The 21,383-nt window shown below is 46.1% G+C and overlaps 2 protein-coding genes across 3 annotated transcripts; both read right to left on the reverse strand.

Moving 5' to 3' along the window:
- Positions 1-155: 155 nt before the first annotated feature.
- Positions 156-1,575, reverse strand: SMIM26 (small integral membrane protein 26). The gene is made up of 2 exons (XM_084202764.1): positions 1,433-1,575; positions 156-639 (listed from the first exon to the last, which is right to left on the reverse strand). The coding sequence occupies exons 1-2, from the start codon at positions 1,554-1,556 to the stop codon at positions 455-457; spliced, it is 309 nt and encodes a 102-aa protein (XP_084058890.1). The 5' UTR covers positions 1,557-1,575; the 3' UTR covers positions 156-454.
- Positions 1,576-1,927: 352 nt separating this feature from the next.
- Positions 1,928-17,108, reverse strand: SEC23B (SEC23 homolog B, COPII coat complex component). Of its 2 annotated transcripts, XM_084201911.1 has the most exons (20): positions 17,088-17,108; positions 15,030-15,265; positions 13,961-14,018; positions 13,269-13,355; positions 12,853-13,089; positions 12,423-12,508; positions 11,814-11,958; positions 11,115-11,273; positions 10,322-10,437; positions 9,255-9,378; positions 8,707-8,787; positions 8,306-8,395; positions 7,963-8,069; positions 7,674-7,827; positions 6,238-6,315; positions 5,779-5,940; positions 5,462-5,548; positions 3,863-4,018; positions 3,012-3,077; positions 1,928-2,119 (listed from the first exon to the last, which is right to left on the reverse strand). In XM_084201911.1, the coding sequence occupies exons 2-20, from the start codon at positions 15,248-15,250 to the stop codon at positions 2,030-2,032; spliced, it is 2,304 nt and encodes a 767-aa protein (XP_084058037.1). In that variant the 5' UTR covers positions 15,251-15,265; positions 17,088-17,108; the 3' UTR covers positions 1,928-2,029. The 2 variants fall into 2 exon arrangements, with proteins under 2 accessions (XP_084058037.1, XP_084058038.1); XM_084201912.1 differs by lacking the exons at positions 1,928-2,119; positions 3,012-3,077 and having other exon boundaries at positions 3,895-4,018; positions 5,462-5,544.
- Positions 17,109-21,383: the final 4,275 nt, after the last annotated feature.

Consider the following 21,383-nt stretch of genomic DNA (forward strand, 5'->3'; position numbering starts at 1 on the left):
CTGAACATTAGCTCTGGCCACAGAGCTGAGGGACAGTACCCTACAAGGGGACAGCATGTGCAAAGATCGGGAAAACCCCCAAAGAACAAGAGCCTGGAGCAGAACGTTTAGTAAGTTTTAGCTCACAGAAACATTTCCACACTTGTAACTCATCTCTCATGAGCATTTATTTGAAGGACCATTAAGAACTCCTGTAACCAAGATATTAAACTACATTCCTTCCCATTTACTCATGGTTCCTGAAGTATCCATTTCAGAGCTGCCCAGCTGAGGAGCCATCCCAGGTACAGCCTGGATCACCTGGGTTTGTCCTGCTGGGAAAGCAACTTCACACCAGCGGGGCAGAGCCGCTGTTCCAGCAAAGCAAGGGACAGTTTTCCAGCAGCGGTCTGGCGCCAGGCACTGGGATGATGTTCTCAGAGGTCCAGCACAACGTTCTGAGCTTCTGAACCGCTCACTTTTCGGAAGGAGGGTCACCATTAGGAACAAAGAATGATACCACACGCCTGAGCAGCCGAGTAAGAGGAGGCTGAACCTCTTTGTATGTTATTTCTGTTGTCACTGTCAATCCAAAAGGATATTCCTTAGTGCGTACTTCCTTGCGGGCCCCTTGGTTTGCCTCAGGATCACTTTCATTCTCTAAGGAATAGAAAGGATGGTTAAGGGAGAGAAGACAAAACAGTGCACAATAAAAATGTTTTATCCCTTTATCATGGCAGCCTTGTGGGCATTCATTATTCTTTTTGCTTTTCCTTCCATTCTGAGAATCAGATAGCAAAGATCTGTTAACCATAGCCAGAAAAACTGATTTAACGGGGTAGATCAGATACCTGCACTGATACTGGACAATTATCAGTACTACAGTAGCAGTAACAACAGGTTACCCAAGCTACCCACATCAAAGCTAGCCAAGCAGCCCAGTGCAAACACCCATTAATTCCACTGCCTGACCACACTCTCAGTAAAGAAATGCTTCCTAATGTCCAGCCGAATCCTCCCGCAGCACAGCTTCGAACCATGCCCACAGCGCAAATAAAAGCAACAGGGTGGGAAGAGCCTAGTGCCCGTTCCCATGACTCGGGATAAAGCACGAGCTTCTCCCATCAATACGGGATATATCTCCCTTCAGGAAGGACTGCCGGGGGCGGGACGGGCGGACACCCGGCTCACTCAGCCGGCAGCCGCACAGCCCGAAGCGCCCCGACAGGCGGGCGGGCAACACCCAGCGTTACTTTCCCCGGCCGGGAAGCGGTGGGAGCGGGACTGGGGAGATCCCAGCTCTACCCCGGCAGCCAGGAGAGCCCAGGAGCCGCCCGCGGCCCAGCTCTCCCTCACGCAAGCCCCGCCCCGGACACGACGCGCGCCGAGCGGGCTGTCCCTCAGCGAAACCTCCCCAGCTCCCGGAGGTGACCGCAGGCCCCGCTGCCGGTACCGGTGCCGGTGCTGCCTTTCTCCAGGCGGCCGTAGTAGATGAGGGCGCCCAGCGTGGTCCAGGCACCCAGCGAGTAGACCAGCGCGGCCCTGGCGTTCCACACGGCGGCGCGCGCCGGCTTCATGGCCGCCCGCGCGGACGCCCCGCCCCCTAAACGGGCACGTGCCGAGGGGCGGGGCACGCGCGGGAGGGGGGCGGGGCAAAAGGAGCCAAGAGCCGCCCATGGCACCAACAGCGGGATTTGGGGACAACACTAAGGAGCGGCGCTCCTACCCCGTTTTGTTTTTCATTAATACAGCCCCCTGCATGCTGGGAGACCTCTTAGGAACATTAAAAGTCAAGCTAAAGGTTGTCAAACATCTCTGCTGGCTAAAACACCATTCAACTCTAATTATGATGCGTGGAAAACGCAGAGTAAACAGAATATAGACAAACAGCAATAAATTAGAAGGGAGAAGTAAAAAAACTCTCCCTGAATGTTTATTTCGTGTAACAGTTAAAATCCCTAGTTTAAAAGAGAGGAAAGGAAATGTAAATAAATTGGTCCACTTCTGTCATCAACATGATCCATGTAAAACGTCTGCTCCTGCTGCTCAGTCACGATGCACTTGAAACTGCCAGCTTTTTCAGGTGGTCCATGAACACCTGAAGACTCACATCATCTGTCAGGATTGGAGCTCCTGATTCCTGCAGAAAAAACAAAGAAATAAGGAGCCTAAAATACTGTTGCTAACACAGGGGATGAACTAAAAGCAAATCAAATGTCAGCACTCTGACCTAATTGCCTGCTAAAACATTTTTCTCGTGCAAAAGCCAGATGCTACTCTTTGGCAACAGCACTGATATTATCCTCTCCCACAATATGAACTGCTGCAGGGAAGTCTCTGTAGAAAAGACATTCTGTGCTGTTCTTGTGAGCCAGCATAGGCTTCCTGAAGACAGGGAAAGCCCCATGTCTCTGCTGAGGAAGACACCAAGGTTGTCACCATGGAGAAGTGATGAAGGAGAGAAAGTTAAAAGATACGGACTCTAGATGGCTCACAGAATGATGTGGCTCCTTGATCACCTACTGAGAACTTTGTTTCTTTCTTATATCCAATGGGCAGTAAATGTGTATGTTAAGTAAATGTAAACATCTTGAAAAAGTATAAAAGCAATACGTTGCTATAATAAATCTCTCTTGCACTCTTCTGATGGAGTCTTGGTACTTTGTGTTGTGTCACACTCTACAGCAACAAATCTCTTCTTCCTAAAGCACTGGGAAATTTCTGCCCAAAGCTCTACATAAACAAGATAAACAAAGAGGATAAAAAAGCCTAGTATTCTCAACTAAATTAGATCTCTATCTATCCATAGAGTAGTTGCTTTTTCCAGAATACTGAAAAAGCATGACATCCAGGCTTGAAAATTCCTTTCTGATCATCCAGTGCTGCCCACCAGTGCTTCAAAGATAAGGAACCAAAGACAAATGTAATGCTGTTTGTAGCACTTGGTGAGACAGGATGGCCACTGCACACACAAAAGTGTCCATGTGTATTTTACAGCATTCCCAAACATAAGCAGCTTATCCATTGCTTACCTGGCCCCAGGCATAGAGGTTATTGTGGGTCTGAGAAGGATTCACTTTAGACAGGAGGAACCGGGCCTATAAAGACAAAAGAGGAGTTTGGTAAAATGAGAGCTCTGTCTGCTCCCTCAGGTTTCATCTCACTCTAGATGCATGACCAGCAATGTTCCTCTGCTTTTGCAAGGTACTAGGTTAATTTAAGCAGGGTTCAAGTCCAGAAATCCCTGCTCCACAGACAGCTTGTCTCCCAGGGGCTCTGAGTGCCCTGCTCCAGGAGGCTGTGCTCGCCTGGCAGGGCAGCACTGATTCCATGGCACAGCAAACACCAGCACTGCCCTTCTCCCTATGCCACCTCTGCTCTTCCAAAAGAGCAAGACCAGCGTAAAAGGGTCACATCAAAAATCAACACCAAATCTTTGGTTTGGAGCATCAGCTCCTGCCTCTTACTGCTACAAACAAGTACAGCACACTGCAGTTCCAGGAAGAGTGAAAATTAGAACAATTTCATATCCTCATTCAGTGTTTGAGAATGAAGAGATTGTCAACCATTCAGCATTACTGTCCTAGCAAGCTAACTATAGACACATAGCCAAATCATTTATTTCCCACCTTTTTACTGGGGAATAAAAACATATTTAAGTTGGCTTTTCCATTTTTTTTCACCCTCAGATTTCATAAGCATATTCAGCAAGTGATCAGCGTATTAAAAGACAGAGTTGTAGTAAAAGCTGATAAGAAAATATGCAAGCTCTGTACTTTGAGAGCTAAACTGTGTTTGACTACCAGAACCATCCTTTCAGAAAAGCAGAATGAGCATTTGCTCTAGGCAACAACAGAAAGAGTTCCTCCAGAAACTTCCTTACCTGACTGCCCCCATGCTCAGTGTGGATGTAACGTGGCATTGGGAATCTGGTCTGCAAGATTTCCTGAGCATCATCCAGTGGGGCTTGCAGGAGGTGCTTAAAGTTTTCATATTCAGGCATGTCTTGGTAGCCAGCTTTCTGCCACTGGGCAATAGTCTGTTGATGGGACAGGGAGGAAATGAAAATGGAGCAGAGATGTCTATGAGCCTCCCCTTTTTACCCTGCATGTCTTAAGGCAGCAGAATGCTACATGTGCTTCTGCTTAGGGGCAAACACACAACTTCACTACTGTGCCTACAGCACTACTTTCTGTTCCTGAATTTAAGCACAGGCACCCAACAAAAAACCTGGCAGCAATTTGTGCAGTGCCAGAGCAGTTTGTTGAAAATCTTCAATATGCTTCAGCCTGTATCAACACAGAAATGAAGCATTTATAAATCACTGACTTTTTGAATCTAACTTGGCTTTACAGTATTTTCAAGGCATCCATTGCATGCACCATATGTCTGCAGCAATTCCTCTATACATACACAGGTCAGACACTCAGCTCTTCCCTTGTCTGAATTTTATCCACTTGCTGAGTGTCTTGCTTGCAAGAGGGAATAGAAACTCCTTAAGGTAACTCCAGAAGATTTTTAGAAAGGGACAGTATCTAAGCACTTCCTTTAGTCATGAAAGAAGGAATAAAGCAGCAGCTTTTGAAAACATCCAGTTTAAAACTGGAAAACCGCCTGATTTCTTGAAGAGCCTCAGTACTTAAGTATGAAAACCCTGCAAGCAAAAAGTCACTTCTCTGAAAATACTTGCAACTCTGTTAAAATATGTAAATATGTATCATCTTGTAACTCTGCCTTGCTTCATTTCCAGTTTCTCTGGCCTTTTCCAGGCTTGGTAAGGGACCACCTTCATGGCCAAGCTAACACAACAGCTGCTATGATATATGGTCTCTTCGAGCTAGGTCTCATAAGCTCTTGGAGATTTATATCACACTCAAGATAGCTCAGCTACCTTAGAAGGCATAAAATCAGCAGGATGGCTTCTGTGGTAGTGTTGGAAACAGAAAAGATTTATAAAAGGCAAAATAACAAAACTCTTCACAGAGACAAACTGAGCCAGGCACAAGAGGTTCTTGCCCCTGGTAAAACACCTCACAAAGGTGATTGGTTCCTTTGTTGTCTTCTTCTTCTAGTAAACTGCCCAAGCGGGACTTTTTTGTTTCTGTCCAACTGGCTATCCTTAAGTCTGAGGTGAAGTCCCCCAAGTCCTATGAGATGTCTTTTTACCTGAGGAAAGAAACTTCTAGGCTTTTTTTCCTTTTTAAGGAGAGAAAAGATAGTTTTGTCACTCCATCAACAGAGAGCACATTCCTATACTGCTGCTTGGTGCAGAACATATCCTTAGTGGCACCAGTATTATTTTTACTCTGACAGTGATGGGAATTGTATTCCAACAAGCAGCATGTACATGACATGGTCATGATGCTGTGTGGGCTTTGCAAGAAGTTAGTTTGTTAATATTTCATACTAGCAGCAAAGCTGTCTGCAGGTATGACAGGAGGGAAGGAGCACAAAAAGTGAAAGAGAATGTGTTTCACCATACCTCACCAAGGTAGATAACTATCTGAAAGAAAGTATCCATCAGGAGGATTCTGTCAGGAAGAATACTGCTGCTGTCCAAAAGCACTGGCTGGGGAAAACAAAGCACAAAGTCAGGCACCCCTAAGCCCTCAGATCTCAGGATGCCAGCGAGCAACTTCCCCATCCAAGTGTAACTTGATATGATCTTGAATAAAAGTGTCTTGTACTTTAATAATTTTTTTTTACATCTACAAGGGCCTTTGGGCTGAAATAGTGTTACTTCAACTGAATATTCATTATTTTGAGTTGATTGAGTCTTACTGGAAAACAGAGACTCACCTCAGGAGGCCCATGGAAAGAATAAGCATAAAGGATGGGCTGGATCATAATGAGGGACTGGGTCAGGTCCTGCCTGGCGAAGTGGTGCCGGTAATAGGAAGATTCATCTGGGCTGTTATTGAAGACCTGCAGGAATGGGGAGCGGCGCAGGTGGAAGATGAACTGCACCAGAAAGAGGAGTGAGACAAGAAATATCAGCCAAAGTTGCCAAAACATCTGGACCCAATTCCAGTATTTTTGAACAGCTAATTCTTTGGGAAAAAGTCTGTCCCTTAGTAACTCCTCAGACTTCTTCCCTTATCAGTCTCTTGCAGCGCTGAACTACAGGACCAGTCCATTACATTAAAAAAGCACCTGTTCCTCCCCTCCTGAATCTGATAAATAGTGCAAGATGTTTTATCATCATTCCCACTCAGTCCTGCACACTTTTCCCATGACTGTGGGAAGTGACATTCTTACCTGAGGGTACAAAGAAAATGATTCTGACAGCCTGAAGGAGTTGGGATCATCTTTGTTGTATTGTCCAAATTTCTGACACTGTTGGAAACAAAATGGGTACTTTGGTTATTTCTCTATTATTTCTATTTTTTCTTTTCTTTTTTGATTTTAATAGAATTTACATCTCTTTTTCTACAGGGTGTTCTTCTGCTAATTTTTAAATCAAGGCATGAACCTGACAAGAACAAGTACTACAGCATTTACAGGCTATTTTTCTTTAAGTCAGTGGTTTTTCTGTCTTACTAGAATGAGAATGAAGATTTAATCTATTTATATATATATATATATATATATATATATATATATATTCATAAAGTCTAGATTTGAAATTATCCAAGAATGCAAGAAATGGTGCCTCTACAGCACTACACTTTTTTTTTCCATTAATTTAGGGCTATTACACCTACACTGTTCTGCACCCTATGGAACACTTCTTCCTGAACAACAGATAAGTATTTCACTATTTCACTGAAAATAAGTATCAGTGGTTTTAGAAATTAAACTCTAAATGATCCCACAGTCATTGCAGCAAACAGTTTGCCCCTGTTTGTGCTTGTGCTCCAATGTCTATTTGACTGGCCCTGGTTTTTTAGGGTCTGATGTGCCATATTGTGTTAGTACCAACCCTACATGGGTGCTTGGACAAGACCAGCACTGATTTAGACAATTTGAGGTTGTGAAATTCAAAGCAAGAGACAGTATGAGGCTGCAGACTTAATTCAGATTACTATCCTGAACTTGCCCACATCTGAATGCTGTGTCCAGCTTTGGGCTCTCCAGTGCAAGACAAAGATAGATATACTGGTCTGGAGGCCACCAAGTTAGTCAAGGGTTGGAGCATCTTATGAAGAAAATGAAGCTGAAGAAGCTGGGTTTGTTCAGCCTGGTGAAGAGTGAGATCAGGGAGTCAACTTGCTGTCTACTTGACTGGTAACTGGGGAAATGGAAATTCTGATTGAGAGACAGAGGCAGGGAAGAGGGGAAAAAAAATCATAAAACCAGTGACTGTGACCAGACACTGGAACAGGCTGTCAAGAGAAGCGTAAGAAATCCCACCTTTGGAGATCTTCAAAACACAACTGAACAAGACTTGGAGCAAGCTGCTCTAACTTCAGAGCTGGTCCTATTTTAAGCAGGAGGATTGAACCAGTGACCATCCCACCTGCATTATTCTGTGTTTCCCTATCCCTTATTCAACCCCTTTCAGCATGATGGGATGTTCACCTATCCCATCCTAAATTCGCTGATCACACTGGGTTCTGAGTTATTCCATGCTACAGCTAGGTGACCATGATCCGAGCACAAACAAAGCAAGTCAATCCGAAAAAAGATTGCTGTTGTCTCTTCCATTTTCACTGAAATCAAGAATGTCCCCAAGCCCAGTGTGTTGGTCTTACCAGCCTGATGAGCTGCCTGTCCAGCCAACGCAGAACATCAGGTCCCTCCTCAGACTCAGCTCTGTACACTCCCAGCCGTGCCATGAGCACGGCAGCTGCCTCCTGGTCAAAGGCGGCCTCGATGTGCTGAAGCTGAGTTTGTGCATCTGCCCAGCTGCAGGGTGAGCAAAGGGTTAATGCCAGGTGCATCCACATGTGCCAGTGCATGCAGCAAGAAGCCAGGAATCCCAGCACAGACTGGAGCTGAAGCTGCTGCCACTCTGCCAGAGCACTAACACGGGGTACTCACTTTCTGGCTATGGTGGTGACACGAATGCGCTTCTGGGTGCTGGAGTGTTGATACTGGGTGACAAACTGCACTGCCCCTCTGCCTCCCTGAGGGATGGGTGCATTGTGCTGCAGATGAAACAAAGGCACACTTCAAAACATGATGCCTTTTCCAGAACTCTTCCCAGCTTTAACAAGCCCCCACAGCACATAAAAGAAATAGACACTTCTGAAATTTTCATCACAGAACATTTGGCTGCTTTGCAACCACCCACCTGCTACACAGGGGGTGCCATTTTCTAGACCTGTAACAAGCAGTTTGATGAGTAAAAAAGATGATTAAAAAAAAAAAAGGCAGGACTGACCTGATTTACCACTTCAAAGTAAATGGCCAGAGTTGTACTGGGATCCAGACTACAGATTTTCCATTGAGATGTCCCTCCAATTCCAAGTTCCTGCACAGAATCAAAAAGAAAGCAACAATTTTCCTCTAGCAGAAGAAAAGGCAAGCTTATGTTAAATTCTGATCAGAGGTATAAGTAATGGCAGGCCTTCTAGATTCCTTATCTTTTGGGTGTGAATGAAGTTACTGAAGGCCATACAGTTAAAGCCTTAGGAAGCAAGAATTTGGTCTAAGAAAGGTTGTAATTTCCTAGGGATGTTTCCTGGAAAACTCTGACATTCTGGTTCAACTGTAGATCTAGACAGAAACTTTGCATTGTATATTTACTTCTTTGTTAAAGATTTTTCCATGTCAGAAACTTACATTTTCAGAGACACATGGCCCTTTAGCATTCAGGGATATGCATGGTCCAATGGCTCCTGCAATTTTCAGCTCCCTGGAGGTCTTGAACAAGGTAAAAAAAAAAAAAAAAAGCTTGTTTTTTTCATTAAGTCAGTCAAATAGAATACACACAGTCTAAATTAGTTGCTCAGTTTTAATGAGATGGTATTTTCCCAGACCATCCACTGCTACAATTAGTGAATCTGCAGAACCACATTTTAATAATGAAGACATATTTATAAGGGATGAAACTGTATGAAATGTTCCTTGTTGAGTGAGGAGAGGCTGCTTTAAATAAAACAAAACCAAACCAAATAAACACAACAAAAAACCCCACACAACAACAACAACAAAATTACTAAGCTTCCAAATAAGCATCTCTCCAGTACAGTGCTTCTCCCAAAGAAGCACTACATCTGACCTCAAACATGGAGACATTCCTACACCCCAAACATCCCAGAGACTTAAACTGATTTTTTAATCAACAGCACTTGTATTTCCCCATTACTGCAACCAAACTCATCTCTCACCTTCACATCCAGGTTTGCACCAAAAGCCATCCGAAATTCCCCATTGTAGCCTTTGCTAAATACCCTCTGGAAGGTCTGCTTGAAGAGAGAAGTGTTGAAGGAGTCTCCCATCACCATGTGCCCTCTGGAAAAGAAAAAACAAGGGAACTGAAGCAGTTGGGGACTAGCAGCACAAAGGATACATCCCTGAACCTCTGACACGTGCAAACACATGCAGTTACTGCTTTAGAGCATGCCTTTGCATAGGCAGGATTCATACCAGGGAGTGCAGATTCATGGGTGCCTCCTGCAAAGCCACAGGGGTTAGTGCTCTACCTCCGTCAGTTTCTTTTCTCAACTCTGTTTCTTGCCTTTGCTTCAGCTGCCTTCAAAACGTTCGTGTTTCAACCCTGGGAAGCTCTCTGCTCAGCCTGCTTTCCCTGAGCAGAGCTGGACCCACCCACACCACACGAGGGGTGACTGCACCACAGCAGCACAGGGAGGGTGCTGGGCCTCCCCTAAGTGCCCTGGCAAGCCTAGGCCTGACCAGATGCAGCTCAGTAACACATCCACAGGGTCAAACAGTCTCTCTCCTCCTTGCTGAGCACTGAGGGGTTATTTACAAACACCTTGCACTTGCAGTAAGACATGCCAAGTCCCCAAAAGGCCTGGGTTAACACACAGCCTTCCTCACAGAGATCATTTCTAGCAGTATGGGACAGAGATCTTTACCCCTTAAGACATGTCACTTAAAATTGGGCCCAAGGAAGTCAAGAATCCCTGGAGAAAGCATAAGCGAGCTGTTAAGCAGAGAAAATCGGGCCCACACAAGGAAAGCTTCTACCCACCATTGAGTTTTCTAACAGCAGTGCTAATTCACATGCTGCTTTGAGACTCCAGAAATGCAGACTGGGATCAGGTGAGGCTTGCCATATAATTCCTGGCAAATTCAAACCACAATTTAGAACAGAACGATAAAAACCCTTCTGCCCTGACAGCCCACCTAATTGCTTCCTGAACTGCTCTCCCCCTCCAAAAAAACCCCAAAAAGCAGGTGCCAGCTGTGTGCTGCCCTGCTGTGAACATACCCAGTGAGGTTTGCACAGCACTTCATCTCCAGCAACCCTGTCTGGTCCAGGGCACAGGCGTAGATGTCGATGCAGTGCCCGTTGGCCGCAGAGCGGTTGGCCAGAGTCTCGTAGTGCTGGGAACACACACCCGGGGGTTAGGAGGCTGCAATGTGCAACTTCTGCTGCTCTCCACCTCAGGCCAACACAAGGTACACGTGGGGCAACCACCAGTGCTGTGGTAGCTAAAGAGATATTGGCTGCAGCACACTGCTCCCTTCTAGGATGAGGGATCATTTGAATGAGCCTGAGTTTATTGTCTCAAATACAAACAGTGCAAAAATGACAAGGGATCATCTAGTCTGTGATGACTTGCTGGGAACCCAAAGATAGTTAAGAGAACAGGTGTCACCCTGCTTTCTCTGCCTGTCACCCTGCTGACAGGCACATTTCATATCTGACAGTTTTTCTATTTTAATGGTTGTTTTACATGTCAAGAAGACAAAGGAGGCTTTCTGGAAATAACCAGTTCTTGGGAGATTTGTTCCTCTCCAGGCGGAGATACAATGATGCAGATGAATAAACTCTCCACCCACCATCAGCTAAGAAATAACACTGACATACTTTCTTCTCTGAGAAGGCACAAGACCGTGATGGAGAATTAACCAGGAGGAAGCTTTTTTACCCTTCCCTTAGCCATCCTCATAATTTAGCATACACAAAGACTCAGATTACTTCAAGGACAACCATGCAGTGTTGTGACACAGCACTCAGTTTCAGCTTTTAAACACACCCATCAAGCCCTAGTACCTACTTTGGTGGCCTTCTTCATGAACCTTGCATTGTCCTTCTCTATGTCATGCCAGGAACGGATGGGTGTTTTCAGTTCATCTCCCACCACCATGCCTGGCCCTTGTGTTGGTGGCCCACCTGTAAACAGCATTATTCTGGCCCCTGTGTTTGGAAACGTGCCCTAAAATAAAAACAAAGACTTATATCAGAGAGGGGGAGGAGGGACAAAAAAGGGAAACTGATTAAATAGCAACAATGCTTTCTTTAGAGAAGGGTGTGCATGTGCTCCTGCAATGTCAGTGAGGATCTGTCCCTGCTAGAGACCACCTCGATAAATAGTGATGCACTTCCTGACAGTCACAGCACTCAGATAAAGTTTAAACTCAAACCATATCAAGCTTCATGTGTTCATAACAGGAAGCAGGTAGTTTCTGTTCTCTTTACCTATGTCTTAGATAATACTTAGATAAATCCAGTGCATGGTATCCCCTCTTGTGTGGCAACACACACAAGAATCTGAGACCTTTCAACACCTGCAAATTTTACCATTTAGATGGAACCTTCCAGCCCACTCTACATCAGCTGGTACTAGCACAGGTCAAATGTCAGTAGAGACAAATTGCACCTCTGCACCCCGCTGTAACCCAGCTGCACTCATCTCAGCAAGCGTGGCCATGTGCTACTTTGGCCTGCTCATCTCAAACAACAGCATTAGAAGTACCTCCAATAAGCCAACTGCAATTGAAAGAGCCACTCCAGTAGAACGCAAGGGTCTCTTTCCCTGGGTCACTGGCCATGGGTCCCTCTGCAGCTCTCCAAGCAGATCTGTTAAATTCATGTCAATCTTATGCACAGGCTGTAGGAACCTGCAAAAATTCAAATACAGTGTTTTCCTGCTTCTAAGTTTGGAGAAGAAAACAAAAACTCTCTTTGTTCCTGGTACACATAAACTGCACTGAGACAATAATCAGAAGTAAAGAGACATGCAGCAGGTTGTCTTCTCACATGCAAACTTTCCAAGATAACAAGCCTGTGCAAAATAAAAAATTTGATCAAAGCAAGACATCAGGAACTGACAAGAAGGCGAAGTCACATAAAGAACAAGAAAGAATTTCAAAGGTGAGTTTGCTGAAAGGCATGAGAGCTACCACCGAAAAAGAGAAGCAGAGAAAGAGAAAACTGTGTTCAATGGAGGTAAATAACGGTGACAAGACAATACCATTTAAATCTTCTTTCCCCTCTTGGGAAACCCAGGGTTAGAAGCGTGACCTACAGGTATTAAGGGGCATAAAACATCTGCCCTGCTGTGTGCTATGCTGGTGAAGCTTACCTGCTGGAAATAACAGGCTGCTCTGGAGTTTGAACAGGTCTTCCCTGTTGCATGGGGACAGCTGGCCTCGAAAGCCCAAGCATATCCTAAGAACAGTAAAGAGGAGGCAGAAATGTACTATTCAAACACTAAACTTGTATTATTATTTAATATACCCTGAGGCCTGCAATACTGCAGCATTAAATATACTTAAATCTGTAAAATTACTCATCTTTGCACTGCCATTAGGAATGGATCATGGGTCCATTATGTGAGATACACAAACTCAATCCTGAACAAGCTTCCAAGATATTTACAAAGGCAAAAAGACAGGACAGATACTGGGAGGGCAACAGGCTCACAGTTGAGAGAACCAAGCCCTCCTTTCTCCCTGAGAGCCCAACAGAGCTGTGAGGTACAAGCCCCTGGCCTGAGGGATGGCAGAGCACACCTGGATTTGCTTGGCTGTCAGGTCCTTGGTGCCCCGGAACACGTAACTCTTGGAAATCCCTTCACAGCTCAGCTCATGAACCTGGACCATCCGGCCAAAAGTGATGAGCCCCACCAGGGCATCGGGAGGCAGCAGGCTCAGGGACATCTGCAGGGACTCCTTCAGGGCCTGCAAATCCTCCTCCTCCAAGCACGTGTCCACAACATACAGGAAGATCAACGGCGTCTGCGGACCTCGCTGATGTGGGAAGAAATGACATTTTATAAAGCCTCCAGCCAAGGAATAAAATGAGCCCCTTCTTAGCACCCTGCAGACATGGTATTTATTTGCATTATCCTAAGAATATTTTACACATATATCATTTGTTACAAATAAGACAAGTCTGGGAGCTCCAGACTGGCCTGTGGTTCATTTACCTGCACTATGTATTCAATTGTTGAAAACTGAGGCATAAGCTCTGCTGGCTGATTGACTTCAGAAATGCCAGCATATGCTGGGGGGAACTGAAAAAGAGAACAAAAAATTAGGACAAGGAAGTTGCAGGACAAAAATGTAGGGCTCTCTTCTGCAGCACAGAGCCTACGCTGCTGATGATGTGGTTATTCAATTTTTTATTTACTGCCACTGCACCAACCTGATTAATTCATTACAAGAAACCCACAGCACTTTTCCTAAGCACAAACAACAAGTGGCCAGCAGGACGGACAGCTGCTCAATCCAGTGTAAATAAAAAGTAAAGCACAACTACTACATCGTTGCTATTACAGCAACAATGTAGTAGTTGAAATTCTTTTAGCCATAGTTTCTGATGGCAAAAGTCTACTCAAATCTAATGAATTCCACAATCTGCAGGAATAGTAAATATCAGATGCAAAAAACACAATGGGACACATGGAACAAAATAGCATTTTTATCTCCTTGCTATGCTCTGCATGCCAGGAAAATCACTGACAGTATGTCAGATAAAGCAGACTGTACTCTAGTCTGGGTCCAGCAAGAGTAGAAGGCCAAGGGAAGGGATCTAGAGAAGCAGAATTATGTTTAATATCCAGGGAAGGCCATCAATAAAGTGTTCAGTGAAAAGGTGGAAGTGCTTTTTCCAGCTCACCTGGTTTCTCTGAAAACAGAAGTTACAAGCCCAAAGCTTGGCCCGATAGTCAACTTGGCTGCAAGGGAAAGATGAGGCATTGGTGTGACTTCAGGAACAATTTTACAGCACAGCTTCACAATTAATTCATTAATCCATGCTGGTTCACAGCACTGAGGAAGAAACAGACACTCCAGCTTGAACAACAAGTACTCTGGTTCTATTACCAGGAAGTTCATTAGGTAATCTAGCCCTGCCATTTCCAGCCTTGTCAGCATGAGGAACCACTGACAGCTCTCTGAAGCTCAGCCCTTGGCAGACACAGACTTGGGTCTAGTAATTCTTTCACTACACTTAGGCTCATCTCATGTCTTATTGTTTGTGCAGCTGTAGCACACAAGTGCTCCAGTCTCAAAGCAGCAGGAGCCATCCACCCAGATCTTGTGCAAACACAGAACAAACAGGCTGTTCCCTGTCCCACAGAGTTTACTCTCCTCAGCCCAGTACAACATCCTGCTAGTCCAGGATGCCTCGCCACGTTCTCATTCCATGGCTTTGATCTCATTTCACTTCCTTTTACTGGCATTCCCTGCTTTTTCTCAGCCCAACACCAAGCTCCAAGCATGGTGATGATCACAAGATCTTGGGACCAAGATATTCCTCTAAAATTACTTCATTATGCTCATACTGGAACTGACCTACAAGCAGCAGGATGTGTAGGAAGCAGGAAAACAATGAACATCAGAGTCCGGGGAATTCAAATCATTAGATTTGAGTATACCAGTATTATACCAGTATAATGGGTATCTTTGTCTATTATGAGTTTCCTCATTCACCATGAAATTCTCTGGGATGCTGAGAGGACTCTCTGCCTTAACAGCCTCCCAAAAGATCTTCCTGTGTCCTCTGCTCTTGCCAGCTCTAGTAACAGGCATGTTGATGTATGGATTTTAACAAGCCCACCACATCTAAATGAAAGAGGCTGCCAGGTATAGGGCAGAGAAACGAGGGAATAAGGAAGTAGTGAAGCTCAGATGAAAATGAGGTACTATCCAGCCCCTTCCAACATCCCCAGCCGAGCAACTCCTACCAGAGTGGGTTGAGCACAGCTTTGCAGGTCGGCCTGCTGCAAAGCACTGGTTCATACTGCACGGGGGGCAGGTCCAGACGCTCCTTCAGCGGGGTCAGGAGACAGGCCAGGGGCACAACCATCCTGGTGGCCTCCAGCCTGCTGGAGGGCCACACGTTCCAGCTGAAGCGCACTCCATCGCGCTCCTCGTTCTGCTGGATGAACTCCAGGTACGTCGCCATGGCTCCCAGAAGCTCCTGAGGGACAGAAGAAGGCACCTGTGGGCAGCAGCCACTGGTGTGGGCAACAGGCCTGCAAAGGAGCTCAGCAGATCAACTACAGGTGGGGGCACAAGGCACTGCAGGACAAAGCCAACACAGTAAAATGCATTAATCCCATTATCAACTAAACCATGTGACCCCGTTAATCTCTTCTGTCCAGTGCTCTCATCAACTTTACAGCCAATTAAAACACTGCCAAATCAAACAAAGAGACAAGGAAAGCCAACACACAGTCTAAATGCAAGAGCTTGGGGTTTTTTTTTGTTATGATTCACACTTAATATCTCAAAATCAGCCTCATGCTGGCCTCAAGGCAATCCTGCCTGACTGGGTCAGTGAAGGAAAACAGGCCAGATTTGCGATAGGTCCTGGAGCCTTCAGCTGAAACGCTGCAGGGAGAAAAGGAGGCCAAGTCTGAGACCAAACCAATCACAAATGTCACCAAGCTGCCAGCCTGACCTGCTTACAAAGGGAAGGAAGTACCTGACAAAATATCAAAAAAGGTCTTTTGGACACCCACTCTGCATGGCATCATTGTCCCACTTTCAGTAAGGAAGGAACTGAGAGTCCAGAAGACTTCAGAAAACATCAAGAAGGAATATTCCCAACACAACAGAGGAATCTTTTTTTCTTGTGTTGTCTTATTAAACTCTTCAAAATAAGACACAAAAAGGAGCTTCCAGGCCATCACTACTTTTGATTTCCCTGAGAAAGGCAAGGACAAGCTTACCAAAAAATTTATTTGTCAAATCCAGACCAAACACCACACAGCACTAGCAGCAACTCACAGAGCCAAAAGCAGCAGCTCCACAATCTGCTTCAGACAAGTAAACTCAGATGTTCACAGACAGCTGTAAGATTACATTACTCCTGGTCCTTACTGCAGGTGGGATATTCAGGAGGGCCACACACATGAAAAATCAGAAGCAACACATCCCCTCAGAGAAGGGGAAGTTTTGGTGTAACATTTTCCTACAGAACTCCAAATTCACTGACATTTTCCTCTTCTTTGCTATTAAGGATGTAAATCAAGCTTAGCCAGGATTGCCCCATGTTTCCACTCCCGTCACTGGGTGGACAAACAGAAGGGTTCACAACACATCCCCACCACAAACAGGTCTGTCAAGGTGAAACTCAGAGCTGAGTGCCTGTAAAAGACCCGGCACATCAGAACAGCAATACAAACATACAAACATTTGACATCTCAGGCATGCCGCACAGCCACAGGGCAAATGTATTCCATGTTTCTCCAGCTGCAGCCCAGCATCACGTCCCTGCCCCAGGCAGAGCCCCGACTGCCATGGGCTGTGGCCCTCCTTTGGGGTCAGGAGGGTGGCAGGACAGGTGTAATCGCCCAGCCGCTACGCTTGGCACGGCTATAGGGGACACCACAGACCCCAGTGCGGCCATAGGTGCCACCTCCACCCCCCAGATCCCCGGCACGGCCGAAGGGCAAAGCACGGCTACAGGCTACAGCTGACCCTCCACAGGGGACACGCCTGACCGCAGCCCTGCCCTGGGGCACACTGCCGATGTACTGCTCTGTGGGGCACTGCTGACCCCATGAAAGCACCGCGCCAGGGGACACCGCTGACCACGCTCCACAACCCTTCAGGGGACACCGCTGACCGACCCCTCCACACCCGCCCGCAGGGGACGCCACTGGCTCCCCTCACAGAGGACGACCCCTTCCCCCTCACAGGGGCCGTCACTGACCGCCTCGCACCGCCTGTGTTCCTCAGGGGACACAGATCCCCCCATTCCCATTCCCATCCCCTCGGAGCCCCGCCGCTCCCACCTGCCCGCGCCGCTCGCGCCGCTCCCTCCCGGCACGCCCCGCGCGCCCGGCAAGGCCAGCTCAGCGGTACGCGCTGCCCGCGGCCAAGATGGCGGCGGCGGCGGCACGCCCGCCCCGCGCCCGCTGAGGCTCCGCCGCCATCTTGGCTGAGGGCAGGCCGCACCGCCCTTCGGGAGGAGGGGAGAGGCGTGCCCCGACCGAACATGGTGGGGAGGCCGCGGCAGAGAGTTCGTCTTGGCTGGAGGCGGCAGGTTCCGCATTGGAATGGCCACGGACGGGGTGTCCCTGCTGAGTGTGGGATGCGGTACCGCGTTCCTCCCTTGGCGCGGCATGGGGGAAGTCGCTCTGTCCTCACGGGGCCCGGCTGCTTGTGGCGCGCTGTCGTGTTCAGCAGGGAGCACAGAACTTCCTGGTGTGAAAAATGCGGATTTTATGATTGGCTTTTCGCAAATATTGAAATTAATATTATATGTGTTGTGGTACAAAGTTATGCTGTATTAATTCTCTTAAGTAGTGTGTTAAATATAGTTTTAGGTTATAACAAAATGTTAAAATAGGAACTATACTATGTAGGATACTTTTTTTAAAAGAGAGGACTCTCACCGAGATAGCAGCCACAGGACACCTAAATCTTTCAGAGAAAGAGAATTTATTGCTCCATTATCAGAAGAAAACTTCCCACCTTGCTGAGGCTTGAGGACGCTGTTAGGATTATGAGGAAGTTGACGATGACCATACAGAATCCTGTGTTTGAATGGAATTTATGCATCTTGTAGGAGGTGTATGAATATGCAACAGGCTGTTGCTTTTAAGGGTTAATCCTCTGTTAACGTGGGTCCTTTTTGGGGCTTATTTTGCCCAGAAAGAGGTACCCAGACTGTCCCTAACTTTTTTTCTGTTGTCTCATATTGTCCTAATCCAAATTGTTCAAATTTTCATTACTCTAATTGTATTACTATTTTTATAACCATTTTATTACTATTAAAGTTTTAAAATTTTAAAACCATTAAAACCAAAGTGGCATTTTTCACACTGGGAAGAGGTTATGAGTATCACTCCACTAATAACACCCAGACACTTTTTAAGGAAATAAACTGCGAGCCCCACACAGTCTCACCTTTATCTCAGTTCCTGGCTCCTCTCTCAGGCTGAGGGTTCTATCCCTGGGCACACTGGGCAGTCATGAGGCCATTCCATTCCAGCAGCAAGGCAGGGACAATCCATCAGATTTTCCTCCAGCTCTGTGCCCTGGCTGAGCTTTACCCCCACATCTGCTCGAGGCCACCGCGGTTCATTCACCCTTCTGCCAGGAAATCTGTTCCCCAGCCTACTGGGGAGAGCCCTGCAGTGCCCAGACCCAGAGGTGAGGTACAGGGATGGACACAATTTTCAGGGAGCCTGTGGATATGAGGTAGAGGTTGGGCACATCTGACTCGCCCCAGGAATTTGTCTCTGCCTTGAAATTAGGCAAAGATGTGTCCCTCTTTCATTGCTTCCATCTTGTGTTGCTTCCCAAAGGCAAGGATGTAAGGTCTTTTCCTAGTGAGCCCAAGACAGGAATCTTCCCCTGCAGCTTTGTGTGATGCCATGCAAGTGGTACTTGTCCTATCTGAATGCATGGATGCAAATCCATTCCTGAATCCTGCCGACTTTCACACATATTCGAGGTGCACAGGCATTGCAGTGGAATACCTCAATCTGCTTCTGATAGTTTCAGTGTTTGCCTTACATTCATGCAGTGGTCAGCTTACAAATATCCCCCAGACTTCCATGTGAGCACTGCTCCACCATTGCTTAAAGGAAATTATTGCCCTGTGATCAAGTCTGCTCACCCATGTCCAGCTCTGGGTTTTTGGTGGGTTGTTTTTTTCCTGTTTTCTTTCTTTTAAATGCAACAGAAATCTGTGTTTGGAATATGCAGAGTACAGTTCCAGGTCCAAAACAAAGCAAAATGAAATATTGTCTGAGGTGAACATTAGTTTTGCCTTCCCAGCTTCCTGACATCCCAAATACAGTAGGAATAAAAAAGTAGAAGCATACTACTGATGTATGTATGCTAAAGTGTGTAAAATTCAAATTGCTAGTATTGCTAACATTGTCAGGCGTAGGACTAACATTCTCAGCCCAGGACTGGCTCTCCAAGTAGGAGGAAAAGCAAATCTGCTTTTCTGAAGTTGCCTTCTTGTTTACATCCTCCTCCCACTGCCACATCTCAACAGCAAAGAGTCTTACCAGGACCCAGGGCTTCAAGGCCACAATGCACCCCTTTACAAACATTAGAGTAACGAAACTATAGAGCAACTATTGTGAGTTTGTGTCCTGCTTTCAACTTACAGAGTTAATTTTCTTCCCTCAGAGCTGGTCTAGTGCTGCATTATTTAGTTTAGGATTAGGAAGATGTTAATAACACCCTGATAATTTAGTTCTTGCTGAGCAATTCTTATGCTAAGTCAAGGATTTTTCAGGTTCTTCCTGCCAGCCAGGAAGCTGGGGCTGCACAATAATTTGGAAGGGGACAACTGATCCCCTGTGGCTCAAGGGATATTCCTTATTCCTTATCATATGCTGAACAATAAAACTGGGGAGAATTGGCTGCTGGTTTCCAGCCCACTGCTCTGGCACTCCTTGGGCAATGGTCGGCAGAGGAGGAGCAGCTGTATTGTTCATGACATGATTTCTATATCTCTTACCATTATTTTCCCTTCCTTTTCCACCCTGTTAAACTGTCTTCATCTGAACCTACAAGCTTTATATTTTTTTTTACACTTGTATCTCCCATCCCACTGGGGAGGAAGTAAGGGATCACCTGTGTGGTGTTTACTGGCCTGCTGGGTTGAACCAAAGCAGTTTGGAAGAGGAGCACAATCCTAAAGCTGTGTGTCTGTGGAACAAATAACCCAAATAAAAGCTTTCCCAAAAGCATTTCCTGAAAGAAGCACAAGCTTGCTCAAAAAGTGGGAAAAAGGAGAACACCACAGGCTGCCTATGCAAGCCCCAACCTGGTTTGTGTTTAACAGCTGAAAGAGAAGAGAGCTTTGAGCTCTGGTTCCTGTCCTCCCCATTCCCCAGAAGACCTCCTGAAGAGTGAGCAAAGTGCAATGACCAACTTTCTCATCATGGAAGTGAATATTTCCAATGAGAATTTGGACACCACCTGTGGAGGTTGTCACCTTACCTTTTAATCTCCTCCAGGCTGCAAGTTAAGCTGGGCTCAGTGTGGCTGAGGAGGGCCTAGCCGTACATTTCTCACAGGTGAAATGGCAGAAAGTCCCAGCCAAGCAGAGCAAGAGGAGGGAATGGTGGTCTGTGTGTGGCAGAGGACAGCTCTGTTTGATGTGTCTGTACCCTGTTTCAAAGCATCAGGTGTTTAGCAACAATAGGATACCCAGTTGTCTCCACTCACTACAGTTTCTTCCCAAAATCTGCTCTGCATGTGGAGGCAAAAAAGAAACTAGTATGGCTTAAGACCGAGCTTGTTCCCTGTTGGAGCCATCCCAGGAAGAGACAGGAGATGGTGCTCTAAGAGCACCAGAGGAACAACAATTGCCCATCACACCTCCAACGGATCAGTTACCATCAAAGTAAAAATACAAAACCTGCAGCCAAACAACCAAACCCAGGAAAAAACTAAACAGCCACTCAGCCACAGGGAAAATGTTTTCACTACCAAAGCTTCAGGTTTGCCATTCGTGCTCATGTTTTAAACTTTGGAGTGTAAAGGCTACACATGCCAGGCAATACCTGCCAGCTGCACACTGTCAGTTCTCAGTGCAGCCAGCTGCCATAGTCAATGTTTGTCTTGGAATTAAAACGCAATTTTGCACTCGATTCCGTGTGGCATGTGGGTGTGCCCACCCTCCAGCTTGCCTTTGGACAGTTGGCTGCTACTAGTGAGGCAACCAGTCAAAAGAGGCTCGTGGGTTGACAGCAGGATCAGGGCTCATGAAAACAAAGATGAGCTCTCTCCAGCTCAGGAGGGATCTCATGGTCCTGCAGCAGCTGAACTCTGACGTCTTGCATGAGGCTTGTGAAAATAAATCACATGATCATGCTTCCTATTTGTCATTCATGTTTTAAGGGATAATTCAGCTTTCTACATGTGTTTTCATATTGAATACTGGAGCTACTGTAGTAGCTTCCTCAAAACATTACATTTCATACCAGTTTGGAATAGGAACAGATTTGCCAAGGAGAAGACTGACAAAACTCAGGACACTATTAATGCTACCTTTTAGTATTTACTCCCTTTTCAGATAAGAATGTCAGGCTGATAGATCAGCCAGGTTCATGAAGAGC

This window comes from Fringilla coelebs, assembly GCF_963513975.1.
Source record: "Fringilla coelebs genome assembly, chromosome: 3".
In the NCBI taxonomy this organism is placed as follows: domain Eukaryota; kingdom Metazoa; phylum Chordata; class Aves; order Passeriformes; family Fringillidae; genus Fringilla; species Fringilla coelebs.